This window comes from Cupressus sempervirens, chromosome 6 (assembly GCF_028749045.1).
Source record: "Cupressus sempervirens isolate cs-2001-9-10 chromosome 6, ASM2874904v1, whole genome shotgun sequence".
In the NCBI taxonomy this organism is placed as follows: domain Eukaryota; kingdom Viridiplantae; phylum Streptophyta; class Pinopsida; order Cupressales; family Cupressaceae; genus Cupressus; species Cupressus sempervirens.
Genome location: NC_143123.1, coordinates 558054741 through 558074842, shown reverse-complemented (window position 1 = coordinate 558074842; position 20102 = coordinate 558054741). Strand labels below are relative to the sequence as shown.

Sequence of the window (20102 nt, the reverse complement as noted above, 5' to 3'; positions counted from 1 at the left end):
TTCCAATGGTTAAAACAACCATTTGAACCAAATATAGTCATTGGGAGTTCAATTTACAACTTCTACAAAAAGTTGTTGAAAGTTGCTTGACAACTTTTTAGCAACTTTGCAATTTTAATGCAACTTTTGCCTATAACAACCAAATTGGTTTCTAACTGATCCAACATGGATCAAAACATATTAAAACATGAAAAACTAATCTATCTTAAGAATCTAGGTTATATGACATCTTTGACCATAGTTGACCAAGAGCTTATAGGGCACCAATCTTGGAACTAGGTCTTACAAATGGGTTATTATGAATAGCCAACATTACTAATCAATCCTAAAGATTTAAAAGACTTCAAAGGAGTCTTAATATTGCATATTTATATCATTTATTAGGGTGCCCCTACACCAATGACTCTCATTTTGTTGTTCTTATGCACAAACACAACTATAATAATGCGCAAAATCTTCAATGAAGAGTTTGAAAGTTTATTATTGGTTAACACAACTACAGTAATGTTCAATCATGTTCTTAGTGTGAGTTCTTTTGGAGGCTAGGTTTTCCTCAGAAAATTTTATCCTTGGGTACATATTCTAGTCTTGGTTGTATACAATTTACATATTTTACAAGTTATTTTTTTTTGTCTTCGGATGCATTATTTGATTATTTTCCTACACATAATTAAATTTTGTTAGATCATTGTACAAATTTGTTCTATTAGTTTGTCGTTATTGTTGCTTTTAAATCATGCAATTTGTTTTGATTAAGGTAGAAAATAAGGAAGGGCCGAGCCAAAAAGACAACAAAACAAGTCTAGCAAGAAAGCATTGTGAAATTCAAAATAATATAATGAAGGGAGGACAACAAGGACTACGATATTCATTATTCATTTAGCTTTAAGTACAACAAGAGAAAATGAAACATTTAAGACTCTTTAAATCTAACATTGGCCAAAGAGCTCGAAATGAGGGCTAGAGCATTAAGGAACTTCCTATCATTTTTCAAAGAACAAAAGTCATTCAAATAACTCACAAACATATTAAACTCTTTTTTTCACCTCACATGAGACTCCACGCTCCACCATCCCCATTAGAGTTGTGATTTTCTCATTCATGCATGGATTTATTTCATTGGACGATCATTTACATTGATTTATATCTCTCGTAGATTGTATGACACAAAATAGTCATAATTTCATTTGCACATATAAATGTTATCTTTTACTTCATTTTAAAATCCAATCCATGACACAGTAGTATATAGACTATGATATTTATTTCATTTGAGCTCAGAACAATGTTCGCATTCACTAACTCAAACTACAGCAATTTTGGTTACATACTAATGCAATTAGTATACTTGTTTGCTTCCTAGATTCTAGCATCGTTGCTTTCTATATTTCCATTAAATATTTAAGGGATAACTGAAAATCACATAAGAAAAGAGCATGTAGAGAAAACTTAATAGGTATCTTTATAACGAGTATATATAAATATATATGAACGAGAGGAGGAAAGCAGTTCAATCACCTCTACATCTCTGTACATGCATGTGCTGTAGCATCCTTGTGAAGTTGCGAAGGGGAGATAATTTCTTGAACTTTTTTTATGAAAATCAAATACACCCCGCTGTAAAGCCTTTCAATTCAGAGGCCTAATCAACTGCCCCGGCCTACAAATGAGCGTTTTCCAAGAGCGTGTACTAGAACACGCTGCACATTCTTAATTCATAATGAGAACACACTGCACATTCTTAATTTATAATGATAGAAAGTTTCTAAATTTGCCTCAGACGGTACTTGTAAGGCGTCTCTGAAACACCATTCTATGGAGAGGATAAACTTCGAGGCATCGTTGACTAGATGTGCCACTTTGGCTAATGGTAAGATGGAGGAAGAAGTAATAAATCATTTTTGTAGCGCATTGAAGAATCACGTCACCAGGTTAGGTTATATAGTTCATTGGGTAGCATTCTCAAATGAGGCATTGGAAGTTGAGACAGTGCTCTTAAAATTTGTTTTTTCTTTTTTTTCATATGAAACAAGTGGACACGGGCATGGAGATTTTTTCTCGTCTGCAACTGTTCTTCAAGATTGGGAATCGCTGGCCTATAGGGTAATTATTCAACACTTTTTTTGTTGGTATCTTTTGTTCTGTAGTTTGTTTTTGGAAGAAGAGAATTACACCATGAGGAAACTCTATGCAGATTCCTGAAGAAATGTGCAAATATTATTCTTTGGGTGTTCAATAGACCAAATCTATTGTTAAATTACTCATATTACTGATTTAAAACTATTGAGTTGATGTATGTCTATTAAGTTGTAATTCTTCTGTGGGTTTAATGTTGAAGTCATCGCATGAACTAGATCACTGTTTATTTGGCTCCCTATCCTTATACATATGATTGTCTTGATTATTTTAATTTAATCCTTATTGGGCATGCAACACACATCCATAAGGCTTTATGTCGGTACAAAAGAATCGCTGGTACATTGTCCATTTTCAGTTGACAGTGCACTGAGTATTATAAACTACCCTAAGAACACATAGAAAAAGACCTTCACCATAATGGGCCATGCTAATTCCTTGGATTTATTTTGTTGATAATGAGGCTAGTGTTAATAATTTATTCTTACAACTAAAAAGAGGGCAGCACTTATTCGTCAATTACCGCCTACAATTGAGCATGTCAAGTCCAGAAGCTGCTCCCCGTAGTTTCAACAATTTGGTTATGCGTGCAAATAAGATGAATGATTTGCTCTGGCCATGTCGAGTGTGAAAACCCTACTTGATTAAACTCTCACTCGGTATTGTTTAGTATTGGCTGATGATGGAATCTAGTGGAAACCTTTTAGAAATATACCACGCTCAGCATTTGCAAAAATTGCAATGATTTTATTTGACAGAGATCCCCAAGGGAGCCATGTTGATGTTTATTGTACTAAGAAAAATATATGTCGAACTTCCTAGCAAGGCCAGGTTCTGAAGAAAATGGCGGTCAAGTGGTCATACTGTAGACATTGGCACTATATTAAGAACAGAAAAGGAAATTAATTGGCCATAATTTTTATTTCAAATTTGAATAAGTAACCTATGCTGAATCATTTTTAAGATAAACACAAGACTCTGCAGGACACGTTACAATTTTGGATTTCGCTGTTGTTCCATTTCTAGAATTCAAATCAACCATCTGATCTAATTTTTACTATTAAAATGGATTAGATATAATGTGAACCCTGAAACCTGAATTGAATGAAAATAAGACTAGTTAAGAACGTGTCAATTTTATTTTTGACTTGGTTTATAACAAATTTAAAACCCAAAACAAATCACAGTGCAAATAAATAATAGCTTACTTAACAAATGAGGATCATTTTGATCCCTTCCAACAAATTCAAATTAACCCAAGGATGGGCCTGCACAACTTTCTTTACAGACTATGTACAAAATATCTCTGGCTAGTGGCTGACATGAAGCCCTTTCTTAGCAATGCTAACCCAACAACGAGATAATGCCACTTTGCCTTATTATAATCTGAATTTCACTCAATATCTTTTAGGATTCTGGTCTGCCAAATGATTAACTGGAAACCATTGTTTGTCAGCTAATACATTATAAACATAATCATGCTAATCCATACTCTGGGTTTCATCGTCCCAATCATGATGGTGAAATCTGCAAGTTGAGTAGATTCTGGATTGGCTTAGCACATAGGGATGCCCAGCAGATGAAAATGCCCAAAAACCAGGTTAAGAGTCATCTTCTGGACTCCACATACAAGAAATCAACAATAATCTATAGAACTCTTCACAATCCCTACAACATATAAAGTTGATTAGAATTCCTTCATTTAATTTACAACTGAAGGGTTAAAGTTTATGTTGTCAAATGGATTTCAGGACCAGAAAATATTGAACACACTGCAGTTTCAAACATCATTCAAGCATAATCACTTGCAGTAGGTTAAGAGCTGGTTCGTACGAACACATCCAGTAGCTCATTCAGAATGATCCCATGCTCACTCTGTTATAACAAGAAATATGATCAGTTCTATAGTAGTTCTTGAAGCATTCACATCAACACAGTCCCTAGATAAATTGAATGTGACACTAAAATGTCTGTATTCTGTAAGATTCATTATGCAGAAGATTGAATTATTCTGTACTTCAGATATTAAAAACACATTCTATTTTTGTCTGAAAGCTACATAAATTTCTCAAAATAATAGTTAAAATAAGACAATTATACTTCATAACTATAAAATAGGTATATCCCTATGTAAAGATCTTAGAATTCAAAATCCAGCTAACAAAGCTTACCTTCATCACAGAAAGGGAACATGCCTCCTTCCCAGGCATCCTCTTCATGTTCCCCTCTCAAGGAATGCTCCTTTGTGCTACAATGGTTAGTGTGATTAGCATCCCCCACCACATCATCATTTTGAAACTGGATTTCAGAACCATTTATACTACACATACGACTTCCAATCAAATTCTGTGTTGAGATACCCCTCACAAGCACTTCCGAAGAAATGGAATGACTCTCATTCTCTTCGTCCACCTGACAAAAATTTCCCCTAGAAACTTTTGAACTCAAATGATAATCCGTATCTATCTTGACAGATGCAAGATCATCTGTAAAGCGTCCTTCAAAAATTACCCCTGCAGCATCACTAACATCATTTTTTATGACATATTTCTTGCCCATTCCACAACCATAGGCTGGAAGACTCCTTGAGCAATTATTCATCTGGATTGAATTCACACGTGCCTGGGTATTACAATCAGCTACTTTGTTACCTCTTGGAATATCTATAGGTTGCTGCCGAATAGCAGTTGGATGAGACTTTCCATTTAAATCCATCTTTGTGACCTTAAAATTTATTGCTGATTCTAATGATTCTTCTGTTTCTGATGATGTCGCACATGGGAGATGATGAAAAAAAGTGGTCGGTGAATCTGAATAAAATCCTCTATCCATGTGATCTTGGGAGTCTGAAAAAGTGTGTAAGGCAAGATCACACATTTATGGAACCAGTTTCCAACCTTAAACAAATAAAGTTTAAACAATATATATGTCTCTTCATATTCAAATATACCTTGATGTGCATGATGATAGCCATTTGCTACAATTGTATGTCCGGCAAGAATTCCACCTACAGAACCACAGCTACTACCACTGCTGGAACGTTGCATGGGTCCACAACTATAGTTTGTACCATCCATTCCATATTGAGTACTTTCATCTTTATGTTTGACGTTCATAGTTTTAGCAGCTACAAGACTTCCACGGAAAGAGGATCTGCATAAATAAGGAACTATCAGAACAAAAACAATTATATAAAGCTCTGGATTAAAGTTTATCAATTTGAAAACCAAAATACATTGACTCATTTGAATGGAGGGCTTCATATGAATTTGAAACAAAGGAAAATAAAATTAGTAAGGTCTACTAGACAAGCCAATTTTATATCTTTTCCCTGTGAGAGACTCATGAATTGGGTACCAACTCATCATGCACTGTTTTAGGCACAAAAATATCCCGAAATGACAATGCCCAGTACACATGAACACAAACAGCACTATTGCATTAGTAATAAACAGAATTGCTTGCCCTCAGCTCAACTATCCGGAACAAGATGTTTCAGGTTGTCACAGTAGTGCTCACTAAGCTGGACGTGATAGCTTTGCATCAGATATTCAACACCTTACTAAACAGATATGAATAGAAGTTGTCCAACATCAGAAGAATAGGTGATGGCTAAAAAAATTCAAAAGCTCTACTGGCAATCACAGTATTTCCACAATGAACTGGTCAAGAACAGCAGACTAAAATAGGACTGGAGAAAATTATAGATTGAAATAGTAATATAAGAATGGACAAAAGTTCTGCTATACAAACAGGAGAACACATACACAGTGTACTTTATGAATAGATGGACTGAATGCATCAGACATGTGAACAGCCAAAGTTGTCCTCGATGAAGCCAAAAAAAGGTTTCTATTGTCATTACTGATATTATAAGTATGAAAAGCATATACGAGTTATACTGAATAGTAACCTTGAAATATGATATTATATTATTATAACAGATTTTTGTGGGATACAAAGATATAAATGGCATTTAAACTGAATGTATCAGCAATAGAGTATAAATTATAATTCCACCTCATGTTTAATGATTCAACAAATTACATATTGTAATCCAAATGTGTGTAGAAATACAAGCCTCGATGCATTTTGTTAATTATTTTCTGTGTACTGCAACTCTCATGCTAATATATGCATGCTACCATGAATTTGAGACCTGACAGACTGTGTCTCCCAGCCAGCCTAGTAACATACTATCAAAGTCAGAAATACATCATGCATGTCTAAGAAACTTATAGCAAATGACCGAGGCCAATCAATATCAAATCAACCAAAATGTAGAGGTCATAAATGAGCTGTATATACAAGTATACACAAGAATGTTTTTATAACAAACAAAGAGAAATAGAAACATTTTGAAGAAAGAAAAAGAAAGTTTCCATATTGAACCGAGAGAGAATATGGAAAAATAGAATAAGAGTGACCATTAGAAATAGAAGTAAACCTATGGAAGAGAGAGAAACAAAAATAGAGAGACTTAACTCTAATACCCTCCTTTAACGATCAATCTTGTTAGGATAAACCATGGACAGAAATAAAAACTACATGCAAATATAACCAATAACAGAAAATAATAGAACACACAGAAATGAACACAAGGCACCAAGATTTAACGTGGTTCACCCAATCCCTGGGCTACGTCCACCAAACAGCAAGTCCGATCTTATTACGATCCAGTGATTACAACCTGATTACAATCCATAATCCCTTACAGCTCAATACCGCCGCAAGAACTAATTTTGTATCACCACATATGAAAAATACCCAACCCTAAGCCCTTTTTATACAAGTATTAAACCGCTTTAGGGTTATAACATGTCGGCCATATGTCGGCCATAATATGTCGGCTACCATGTCGGCTACTTCCCAAAAAAAAAAAAAAAAATTTCGGGGCGATGCCCCAAACCCCACTATTTATGAAGTATGTACAATACTTTCCTGATCAGTCACCACAATCTAACAAATCTAACTTCAAAACAAAAATTTGCAAGGGAATCCGCTCTGTATGTTCTGCAATAATGGTATGTGGTAGGATGAGTGTCAGTACCCAGAACAAGCACCTCAAGGGGATAGTATTTGAAAGTTGTCATCATTCTCTGCTTCCAAGTGTTGTAGTTCTTTCCATTAAATCGATGACTGCCTTCTAAGAGAATATTGGTGAGCAATGTCATGACATGTTTTGATGCAAAAGAAAGTGAATATCTGAAAAGACACAAACTTCGACGCAGGTTGACAGAAGATGCAGAAAAAATAAAAGGACACCCAAAAGAGATCTTGAAAAATACAGAAAGAATCTGAAATTAGTTTCTGAATCTATTGGCTCAAAAATTGATGCACAGAAAACAATGCACCCAGGAAAAATAGGGACTGACCTAGTTGAGATCTGCAAAAACCCACTAAATTGTCTGCAAAAATTTTTTAAAACAGCACAGAAAAAGAGAGTATTGAAAGAAACCTTAGCCATTTTTTTTTAAACCAAGAAAACAGCAGATTTTACAGTAAAATGGTGGATATGAAATTGCTCGATGAAAATCAGAGACAGAGGGTTTAAAACACCCTAGATGCCGCCCTTTGCAGAAGATTTGCAGAAAAAGTCAGGTCGAAAATGCCCAAAAAGGTGACGAAATTGCAGAAAAAACAGGCTCACAAAAAAAAAAAGTCAAATGCAGACCCAAAACACCAAAAAGCCAGACATTTTTCATAGGAACACCGCCCTTTGCAGAAGATTTGCAGAAAAAGTCAGGTCGAAAATGCCCAAAAAGGCCATGAAATTGCAAAAAAAACAGGCTCACAAAAAAAAACGTCAAAGGCAGGCCCAAAACACTAAAAAGCCAGACATTTTTCATAGGAAATTGGTCGCGTGGGCAGGGAGAAAGCAGAGAAAAAAATATACAAAAATCCTAGACAGATTTTTTTTTTAAATATCCCCGCAAACAAAATTTGAACATACCTAGGCAAAGGATGTTGGAAATCTTGAGACTAAAATTTCATGAAGAAATTAAAAAATTTTAAAATCTATTTCGAAAAATAACTCCGAGAATTTCAATAATGAATGTGTTACTAAACATAGATCATAAATGATCTATATATACAAGTATACACAAGAATGTTTCTACAATGAACAAAGAGACATAGAAACAGAGAAAGTTTCCATATTGAACAGAGAAAGTATGGGAACATAGAAGAAGAGTGACCATTAGAAATAGAAGTAAATCTCCAGAAAAGAGAAACAAAACTAGAGAGATATAACTGGAATTGATTCCACCTTCTCAAATTACGATAAACTTATGAAGACTATACTATGTCTTAAAGGTTTTACTATCCCTAAAAATCCTTCACAATACATCAGGAACCACTTAAAGACAATTCCTTGAAATGGAAATTTTCAAATGTTTCTGGGTTGTTTCCCAAGCCCAGAAACACTCATCTGTTGAGAAAAAAATCCATAAGAACAGAAATGGTACACGAGAATAAGTAACTGATCCATATAACTGAGACTAAGAGTCTAATTATTAATCTAGAGTTTAAAATTGAAATGCTTGTTGACATTAATTGGAATGTTTATTCTGAATAGAAACCTGATTCTATATCTAGGTTTAAATTAGAAATTTGTTAACACTTAGTTGTATACTAATCTTCACATACATGGGTTGAAGCAGAGTATTGAAGAAGAGTTGAGTTTGGTAAGAATGTCTACCATTGAAGATGCATACCAATTTTCTTTGAAGGTAGAAGCAAAGCTAAACAAAAGATTTGAGCCAAGCAAAATGCAAGAGGTCATGGTGAAAGGACTAGTGAATGGTCTTATGGAATCTGATGATAAAAAAACAGAATGATGAATCTGGTAGCAGTATGAATCAAAAGGAAGATTGTCACTACCACCCTCATGATCAAAATAATGGAATTCGCAGATCTTTTATTATTAAAAAGATGGTACTTTTCTTGAATCTGCTACAAATTCAAAAACTTTCTACACAATATATTATTCTTTCCAATATTCTTTACAAATGCTTTTACAATGGTCTTCTTTTACAATGCCTTAACAAAATTGAGATCTCAGTGGCCATGTTCAGCTTTTTTTGAAGAAAAATGAATACAGCAATTTCCAAGATTTGGGAGTTGTGTTCAAACATCATATCTGTTTTGAAACAAAACCTATTTCCCAATTTCAGGTAGCTTATCTAAAACTATCACTTTCAAAACTATGTAAGCATCCTTGGGAACTCATGTTTCCAATTAGCGATAAAGGGAATTAGCTTCAGTACATCATATACATAAAGAGTTAAGACTGAATTAAAAATTTGTTACTCCATGGCAGTTTCAGTGTCTCTAGAAAACCCAACAGCCTGGGAATAACTGCACATCAAGCTAAGCAATTGGATCAAACATTTTCTACCATGTCATCAGACATGTTTGCATCCAACGTTCATCTAAGATGTCCCTCAGACGTGTCTCTAGTTCAGTGGTTGCATCCCTGGGTTATGAAATAATCAGTTTTGATAACATAAATGGAAATCAAACTGTACAATGTAAGGCTGTGTGAATTGGAATAGCATACACGTGCAACCTGTTCATCTATTTGAAGGATGAAAGCATTTCTTTCAGTTTTACAGGAGCCATTAATAGACTACACAATTCAGAAATTTTTGTAAGATATGCTGTAATAAATATTGCACTGCCTGGGCCAAACTCCAAAACATGGTAGACAGAGTCATTAAAAGAATAAAACATGACAGGTTTACTTTAACATTATATACAATCAAAGAAAGAAAAGAAAGAAAGAAATGTGAAAAATTAAATACTGAATTTCCTAAAAGCAAATATCCCCAAGGACCTAGAGCTTCACATTAATTTTCCAAATTGAGATTAGCAAACTATAAAATAAAGTGGATCAATATTGAACTATCCTCAAGACATCTAGGAAGTATGGTAGCCAAAGTCATGAAAAAAACAAAACGTGAGAGGTTTAGTAAAATTAAAAACATAAAAAATATTCATCGAAAAGTAAAAATCAGAAGAAATGTGAAAAAAAAAAAATACAGAATTCCTTCCAAGCAAATATCCCTAAGTACCAAAAACTTGACATAGAATTTTCTGAATTAATATTATCAAAGTTTAGATAGCGTGGATCGATCTTGAAAGACCCTTAAAACAACTAGGAAGTATGGTTCTGTTTACAATTCAAAGGTCCTTTGCTACTGTAGTCCATACTCAGGAACGTCTAAGTCAGTATGCAATGAATCTCTGAGAAAATAAATGCATAAATGCAATACGTGGAAAATCTCTGGTGACATAAATGCAATACGTGGCTTGAGAATGAAGGACACTGATGATGAAGTTTAGAATTGGAGAGTCTAGAGTTTGTGTTTGAAGTCTTTTCAGGAGTTTGTAAAGTTTTTGGTAGGCTACAAAAGAGGCAGAGGCATTTGGTTTAGAGTGTGTGAAGTGGATTTACAACCATGAAGGCTGGAATCAACTTGAAGACAGACAGGCAACAGCTTGCCCTTCTCAAGCAGGTCTCTGTGAATGTTTGAAGGGAATTTTTTTAATTCAGGAGCCATTTTTTCTGCAGATTGTCGACATTTTTGGGAGAGGAGATTTTGAAAGCAGAAAACCACTGCAAAGTGAACATGGATATTGTTTAACATGATTCTCACCTGGGCACTGGAGCTGGGCTTTCTTGGGGAGGCAGAATGGGTATTGCAGAGCTGTGTTGAGGAAGAGTGGCTTTTTGGCTTGGATGCTTTGCTGGAGAGTGCAGTGCTTGGCCATGGTTTCCATACCAAGTTTGGAGATTGGAGGGACTGTGGATGTAATGAAGTCTCCACCCTTTCATTATTTGAATTTTTGTTTCTAACAAAGCCGAGCAGCGTGCAGAGGTCAAGGTGGAATGGGAGTCACTAAAGGAATTCTTGAGAGAATGGGTGGCTAAACGATGAGTGGAGAATGCTGCTAAGAAAAGGGAGCCAAAATTTGAACCCGGGGATTATTGGGTCCATAGTCCAGTGAAGGATATGAAGACAGGGCTTATGTAATAATGTGTCTGCCTAATCAGGTTTTTTGGATTTTTCTCCTCAGGTCTAATAGTGGTTTTTTCTACTGTTCGCTTGTTTCAGGTGTCTCTTTTTGTGGTGCCGGTCGTAGTTTTCATAATTGTCCCATCTGTTGCAATTAATTCAGCCATGGCTCTCAGTGCATTGGTTGCATAGGTATTGATCATTTGGTCAATCATTTTGGAAAAAATATTGTATAGGGGTAACCGAATTTTGTTCAAATTATTTTGGTTTATTCGTAACCACTAGAGGATAAGGAAGTTATGCTCGGGTGTTCTGGTAGGGGTGGTTGTTGCTGGCTAGATCTCTGTTGGTACATTCCAAATATAAATCTGATGTATGTAAATCTTTCTGCTATTAATAAAAATTATCCTAAATATTATCAATCAGAAAAAAAGCTTAATAATAATAGCTCGCCCGAAAAAATTAATACCTCACTAAGAAAGGTCATTTGCTCAGTAAACTACTCTCCAAATGATATCATCTGAAATTTTTTGGTCTTGTCTCATAAATGAAAATCAGAATGTTGGTTCTGCCCAAAATCAATATGCTTGCTTTTGACGCACGCTTATACCCATCCTTTATGACATGCTGTATTATATTGTACATAATTCTTTATATGATGCCTCAAATAGAATGGTTATGTATTAAGAATGGTGCCTTGGAAATAATTTTCCACAGGTATGATGTGTGCATTCAAAATGTATTTGCATGAATTCTTTGGGGAACTGTCATATTATTTTATACATAATTCTTGAAATGCTACCATAGAGGTAGTGATCAATACAATATATAAAGAGTTGTCCCTAGAAATAACTTCCCACAAGAATAACGCATGCACATGTAATATAAGCATACATCGGAAAGTGCATATATAATCACAACTATATTAGGTCACAGAATTTGATGAATTTTATTACAGAATATTGAAATCTATCAAATTTGATTACAATCCCCGATTATATTCATCCACAAAAATTGTGCATATGAATGTGCACAAATGTATTTGGAAATGCTGGTAAGCATTTTAATTCACTGAATAAAGTTCTATAATTCCAAGGATTATAGTTTTCCCAGGCTTTCATATTCTTTAAATCTTTCCATTTAACTGACTTCAAATTTTGTGTCATTTCCCCTTTTTGCCAGGCACATCACTAATTAAAATATTGGAATTAAATAATAATCAAGTGTTATTGGCTTCAAGCTTTATAAGTTATTCAAATTTAATTCTTATCAAACAGTCACTTTCACATGAGTAGGGATGGCTTAATTATGAGGCTATTTAATTATTATGAGGGGTTTAATACAACCCTAAGTTTGATGTCTCCATGAATGGTCGACTCTGTAAGGGGCAGATCGCATTCAGTTGGGGGAATGAAATACTATAAACCAAGACAAATTAAATAGTGGATGGCATCTTCAATTAGTGGCCAAGTTAACAATTTGTATGTATTATTGAAGAGGGGGAGAATCAGAGAAAGACTAACAAAAGAGAAGATTAAAGTATATAGGCATTGTGGAGGTCATGGCAATGGATTTTCTGATGTGATATCCATCTTGATGGTTTTTAACTTCTCCAAATCAAGAGTGGTGGAAATTTACAGTTCAAAACCCCTGTAGATAGTTCATTCTGGATGGCACCCCAGAGGAGGCAGTTCAGTAAATCCAGCATCAACTTTCAGCATGATAGGTGGTGAGTTTGAGTGCAGCTGAAGACAAGAAAAACTGCTCAAGGTTTATATACAGCAATCTGCAATAAACAGAGAGAGCCTCCATCAGCTATAATGCAAAAGTATCCAGTATATAAAAAGCAGCAACTTGATATCTCTGTTGTTGGCGTCAGGAAAACTTCCAGTTCATAGTCTGCCATACATCTGAAACAAATCCATAACAGCAATCTGACCATGGTTATTGGTATGTTCGATTTAGAAATTTGGTTGATGCCAAACCAGTTTATGAATTAGTTTACTCAAACTTCATTATAAAACTTGGTAATCATTGCTTAGATTTTCTTAGTGGAGTTGAAAGTCAAATAATTGTTGTACAAATCAATTTCTTTGAATGAATAAATACGTATTTAAAATTTTGGCATAAGTTTTCCTAGAGTGATGAAAAGAGCATTTAATTTTGTTTAGCAAGTTTACATGTAGAGACTTTAAATTTTAATATTTGGGGACAACATGATTGATTGTTAGGTATTTCCTCTTTTATCTTTGATGTGGAATAGTGTTGCAAGAACAGAACTGCTGGAGTGCTGTTGTAACATATGAATTTTACATAGCTGAAAATAGATAATCATGCCCTTGGGTGAGGTAACATATCATTTGTACTAAGCTAAAATTAGATAACTTTCCCTAGGGTTATAATCAAATGATCAAAACCATAGATGGAAAACTCGCCAAGTACTCGGCGATTTTTTCACCAGTTAACTCGCCGATTTAAAAACTCGGCAGTCTAGTAAAAACTCGCCGAGTAATCGGCAAAAACTCGACAAGCTTTTAATAAAAACTCGTGATTTACTAGTGAAAGTTTTGCCCGCAGCCTGTGACGGGTTAAAGCGGCAGTGAGCGTGTTTTTTCTCATTCTTTCTTGTATTTGCGTTGTTTAGAGCCTTGAGGAGTGAAGAGAAGGTGGTTTGGAGGCATTCTTAGCTGATTGCAAGTGATTCAAGGCGGATTTGAGTGGATTGTAGAGGATTCTAACCGATTTTAGAAGACAAATTTATTTCCAGGTATGTTCATCTTATCATAGTTTGAAAACTTTTTATAGTTTTATAACAAATGTTCTTTTGTTTTTGTTGTTGTTTGTAAATGTTTTCAAATCATTTAAAATCATTTTGAATCATTTGAAACCCTAGCTTCTAAGGATATGGTTGAAGTTTGTTGTTTGCTAAGGATATGGTTGAAGTTTGAAGTTTGAATCATTTGAAACCCTAGCTTCTAAGTTCTAACTTTGTTTATTCATTTTTCAATAAATTTATGTTAGGGCAGCGGTCAAGCATTAAAAAAAATGACAAATCCGCAAGAAGAGTGGCCACAAACACCATGCCCTTCTGGATATATAGGCACTCGGCCTAAAAATGCAAGAGATAAGACATGGCGGTTTGCCTATGAAGCTCCAAATGATGTTGGGAAAGTGATATGCATTCTATGTGAGAGAATTATTTCTGGAGGCATAAACCGCCTCAAATACCACCTTGCAGGCATAAAGAAACATGATTCAAATCCTTGTCTCAAGGTAACTGATGAAGAAAAAAGATTCATCAATGCCCTACTTGCAGCTGCTGAAGAGAAAAAATTGAATAGGGGGAGGGCAAAATTAGCTATCAGGGCAGCCATAGCTGAATTTGAAGGAACTCCTTTTGATATGCAAGAGGAAGAAGAAGCACTTGAGAAAATACTAGGATCTCTTCGTGACCCACGGATCCGCAAACAAAATTTCTCTTTTACCGGTTCCACTTCTTCTACATCTCCTACTTCTTCATCACCATCCGAATCCCCATCAACGATAGGGGGTTATTTTGTGCCCAGGAACACACCTGGAGCACAGCCATCATTAGAGGGCACTGCATGGTTTAAGGAGGTGCATGAGCAAACTGATATTGCAGCATCTGATTTTTGGTTTTTCAACAATATCTCAATGAATGCCGTTGATAGTCCCTATTGGGTCAATATGGTCAATGCAATAACAATATTAGACAAAGGGTACAAGCCGCCTAAACGCAAGGATATGAGTGGAGGTTAGTATTTTACTATTTAAATTTTAGTAATTGTAAATAATTGTGATTCACTTTAGTTCATTGTTATATTTTAAATCTTAATTGTTATAACTTATTTCCTATTTTTTACTAACACTTACACTTTATTTAATATTACACCTAAATTTTGTAGGTTGCTTGACAAAGCGGTTGGTAGGGCAACATTATTGATAGAAGACCAAAAGAAAGAGTGGAAGAAGTATGGCTGCACCATTTTATCTGATGGGTGGACAGATGGAAGAAGTAGAACCATTATTAATTTCTTGGTTGCTTGCAAAGATGATGTGGTGTTTTGGAAATCTATCGATGCCTCCAACAAAGTGAAAAATGCAGCCACATTGGCTTTAATGTTGGAGAATGTTGTCATGGAGGTGGGAACAGAGAATGTGGTGCAAATAATCACGGATAATGCAGCAGCATATGTGGTAGCACGTAAATTTAATTTTTTATATTCGAATCAATATGAATCATAAATGTAATGCTATAGTATTATTCAATTTATATTTGATGTAATTTGTAAATACTAAATATGGAAAGTTTGTTACTGATTATTGATTTTTTGCTAATCTTTTAGGTAGAATCCTCCAAGAGAGGCATCCCACACTTTTTTGGTCACCTTGTGCAACACTTCCTTGACCTTCTTTTGGAGGATATAGGAAAACTTGATTGGGTGAGTCCAATTGTGGAAGATGCTAGGCGAGTCACGAAATATATCTATAATCACCCATGGGTTCTCAAGTTGATGAGAAAAGCCACTAAAAGCAAAGATTTGATGAGACCTGCTATGACAAGGTTTGCAACAATCTTCTTGACGTTGCAAAGTATTATTGAACACATATTGGCTTTGAAGCAAATGTTTGTGTGTGCTGATTGGGTTGCTTCACCTTACTCAAAGAAGCCCGAAGGAAAGGCTGTGGCACAGATAGTCTTTCATGATAGCTTTTTCCCAAAGGCTAAGGAGATTGTGGAGGTAACTTCAAAAATCAAAACATTATATTTTTAGTTTATTCAAGTTTCATTATCAATTCATAACTTACTATGTTATTAACTAATTTGTATTTTTCAAATTTCAAATGTAGATGTCTCTGCCCCTGGTTCTAGTCTTGCGCATATGCGATGGACAGCAATCCCCAATGGGAGGTCTTTATGAGGCCATGGATAGAGCGAAAGAGGCTATTAAAAGTTACTATCATGGGGACAGTCTCAGATTTGACCCCATTTGGGAAATAATTGATAGGAGGTGTAACATCATTTTGGAAATGATCAAGTAACTGAAATTTGTAAGTATTATAATTCAAAACAATGGCTATTTCTATTTCACATGAATGATAACAAATTAACGTTCCTAACTAACTTCTATCATACATTTAGAAAAGAACTAGAATTCAAATCTACATTGACGAGTATACATAAAAGTAAATAAGAATTTTAGAATTCATTGATGTTTCTGAACTAACTGTCGATGTGTTGTGCAAGCCCTGGCATCCGGAGAAGAGGAGAAGCATTGACATAGGCTTAACCTCTCAACCGCGGACCTTATCATATCCCCACACAATCTCTTACGAGAAAGGCCCTCCCCAGCCTAGGTTAGGATTGGGGCACTATACTCTAGCCATTCTGAGCATACCGGTGTTAGAGTGTTCGCTCAGCAACAGACAAGGTTGAGGATATACCTCCACTAACGTTCTCTCTATCAACTGGCACCACCAACCTCTTTGTGATCCAACTAGGTAAACATGCCTCTAATCTACCTTGGCTGAAGATTTAGATGGGCAAATGAATAGCCCACTCACCACCGCTCGACTTGACAATAGAGTTCAATTTGGACAATCATGAGCTGACTTGGGTTTAGCAACTTCTTTTAAGATGTTTTAATGCATTAGAGTTCTGATCATAATAGTTTTTCCCTTGCAGGAATCCTCTCCTCTTCACCCATTCACACTGGCTTCACTAGCCTTGGGTGCATCCCAAAAGACTACTATTAATATTGTGATCTTTATCATATAGTTTTCTTTGAACACTTCTCTGATTCATGCCACAGCTGATATACAGCAAATACTAGCGTGCAAGACAATGTCATAACTCTGATTTCAGATTCCATACAAGAATACTCATGCAAAATATAATTAATAATATGTGACAAGGGAACTACAAGCCGTCCCTATGGTTATGCGATCGACATATAAAGATTTGTGGTTCAGAAGTAAATAAAATAACAAAGCTTGAAACATGTTTGAATTTATTTCCAAACTGAAACATGGTTGTGTTTCATGGTATCAGTAACTTTTAATATGGTTATCTTTGTACCAATGAAACAGATGCTCAATGGCATTAATGAGAGCATAGAATGGAAAGAAAGGTTGATCGTGAGTATCCATAACCTGTAATGATACCAGTTTAGTTGATGACAATCGATTCAGCAACAAAGCTTTTCCCCCGTATGGCAAAGTAGACAAGACCAAGATGCCAATAGAAAAGGGAAAGAAGAGAATAGGAAGTATGATTGAAAGGAAGAGCACAAATCTATTCTGAGATGCCGCACGATAAATATGATTTCCTTATGTTTCAGCTACCTGTGGACGCGAGAGTTTATAAGGAATATCAGTTTAAAAGAATTTGGTTTCAAAGAGTATCGATCTCCAAGCAGGCTTCGAAATTCAAATATTTAAAAGTTAACGCCAATCTTGAAGGTGGTCTCTACTCACAAGAGGAGTTATAAGGATTATATTTTTTTATGGTTTTAAAAAGAAACACACACACACACACACACATATATATATCATGATGTTATTTTGCTATATCTATAGTCGTACCTATATGTATACATATATCTATATACGTGAGTTACATATGATTTATTTCTAACATCATATTCTCTTTATATATACACGCATATATATACACATAGGTATGATTCATAGATATCATCTGAGTATCATGGTGATATCATATATGTGTGTGTGTGTGTAAATTCATAATGCTAATCACTTCTGAGGTCTCAAAGCAAGAGAGATAATTGTTCTTATGATTATTATTAAATGTTTTTATGTTATAAAAGATAGACCAAGTAGCTCATGACTGTCCAAGGTGTACTTTGTTGCCTAGCCGTTAAATCCTTTATCAAGGTAGTTAAAGTCCATACATGATGGTCTAACAATGGACTAAAATAGTGCCCCATTCCTTAAATCCCGTTTAGGAATGTTTTTTCCCCTTCGTCTACTCCTGCAACCACAATTGCAACATTTCCACAATAATATGTTTCTCCATTTAAATCGAAATATTAAGAACATATTAACTAATAACTATAGAAACGGCTAACCATCATTAACAGTAAACAAGTATACATGATAAATCTTTTTTATATGATATAACAGTTAACCATAATTTCCATTTCACAAGATCATAACAAATCAACTAAGAAGTGCTTTTCATATGAAATAAATGGTTAACCATAATTTCCACTTCACAAGATCATAACATTCGATAGTTTTATCTTAACCAAACAACGGCTATAAGCTTATTTTAAATAGGTCAAAATTTGGGATGTAACAGTTGTCAACTCTGCTTAGATTCTGGCAACTACTATTTTGTCACATAGTATTCCCTCAATGCTTTGCTGCCCTACTCTTTATTCCTCACTAGTTACTTTTCTGCCCTAGTCTTCATTGTTGTACTGCAATTTTCCTGTATCATGTAGTTGTAGTGTGTCACAGTTCCCACATCACTCTATCATTCAAATATTAAAATCATAAACTAGTAATTATCTGTATAGTATAGCTCTACAAAAATAGCCAATGTTTATATTAAAAAATTGATACGTCAAACGAGTGGTGTGGATCCCTTGCCCTTTATATTGACCTCACAAAAAAAAATCATGCACATCAGCATTTCAGAAGCAAGTTTCTTCATTGGCTCCTATCAAATAGTCCTTGTATACTACCCGCAAATTTTTTCGTCCAATATCTGATTGAACAAATGTTGACAATTAGCATGTGTGCTAGCAATACTCAAACCCTCATCATCGTCCTCTAAGTGCTCCGCCAAATTAACCCCTACAACCCTTTGCTTCTCCACAACCCTAGTGAGCAGAGGGATTAAAGAATGGCTTCCAAAGACCATTTAACTCAAAAAACAGTGAAGTCTCCATGAATCTTGTGCCTAAAGGAAATGCAGAAACAATACCTTAGAATTCATCTCCTCAAACCTGGAGTAGTCCGATGGAATGATTAATGCCATACTTTAGTGCAAGATAAGGTCAACACCTAACTCAAGTCACAGAATACAACCTAAGTTGTCGATTCATATTCTGGTACGGATGCGGGTTCGAAATTCATCCTAATGTTTTTTGGGTTGGGTTCAGGTTCGTTTTGGTTTCATCCATACTATATATATATATATATATATATATATATATATATATATATATATATATATATATATTTTTTTTTTTTTTTTTTTTTTTTTTTTATAAATTTATTTATTTATTTATTTTTATTTTATTTTATTTTATTTTTTCATGTGCACGCACACACAATTTGGTCCTTTCAAAGCTCATCTATGTTTATGCATAGGCTATGACTGAAGACTAAGTTCCCAGTTCAGATGCGGGTTCGAAATTCGTCTAATTTTTTTAGCCTTGGGTTCGGATTTGGTTTGGGTTTATCTATACAAAAACATACGTTTTTAAAAAATATGTATGTGTATATATATGCAACAAAAAAAAAATCCATAGTTGAATCTGTTGATAGTAAAGGAACATAGTAAAATACACCACCAAATATATAGTATAATTGCATCGTTTAGCCTTACATACAACTTGATACACTTGCTTGGTCACATGAATGGAACATATTTCCATATCAAGGAGACCATTTTGAGAATGAAAGGAACTATCAAAAGATAAGTGCAGTTATTTGAATTTTTATTTTGTATTGGTTAGAGCATTTCTAACCAAGCTATATCAAAAGTTGAGATACAAATTTAAAGTCCAAGATTCAAAGATATCATATCCTTTTAAAAACATTCCTCTATAATCATCAATTTAGATGTCACCTCTTGTCAATTTGGATTTCCTTTACAAGCAAGTTTTCATTTCCATACACAAATGCATTAATGACATATAAACATCTTTTCTGGTCATTTTAGTGGTCACA

At 34.7% G+C, this 20102-nt stretch overlaps 1 protein-coding gene across 1 annotated transcript in view; it reads right to left on the bottom strand.

The window, feature by feature from the left end:
- Positions 1-3323: 3323 nt before the first annotated feature.
- Positions 3324-20102, bottom strand: part of LOC149553479 (autophagy-related protein 18h-like) — a 50517-nt gene continuing 33738 nt past the window's right edge. The window contains exons 7-9 of the mRNA XM_089788926.1: positions 5087-5289; positions 4308-4982; positions 3324-4011 (exon numbers count right to left, since the gene is read on the bottom strand). Of these exons, the coding sequence (XP_089645052.1) occupies positions 4007-4011; positions 4308-4982; positions 5087-5289 (883 nt within the window). The 3' untranslated portion in view covers positions 3324-4006. The remainder of the gene's footprint in view (positions 4012-4307; positions 4983-5086; positions 5290-20102) is intronic.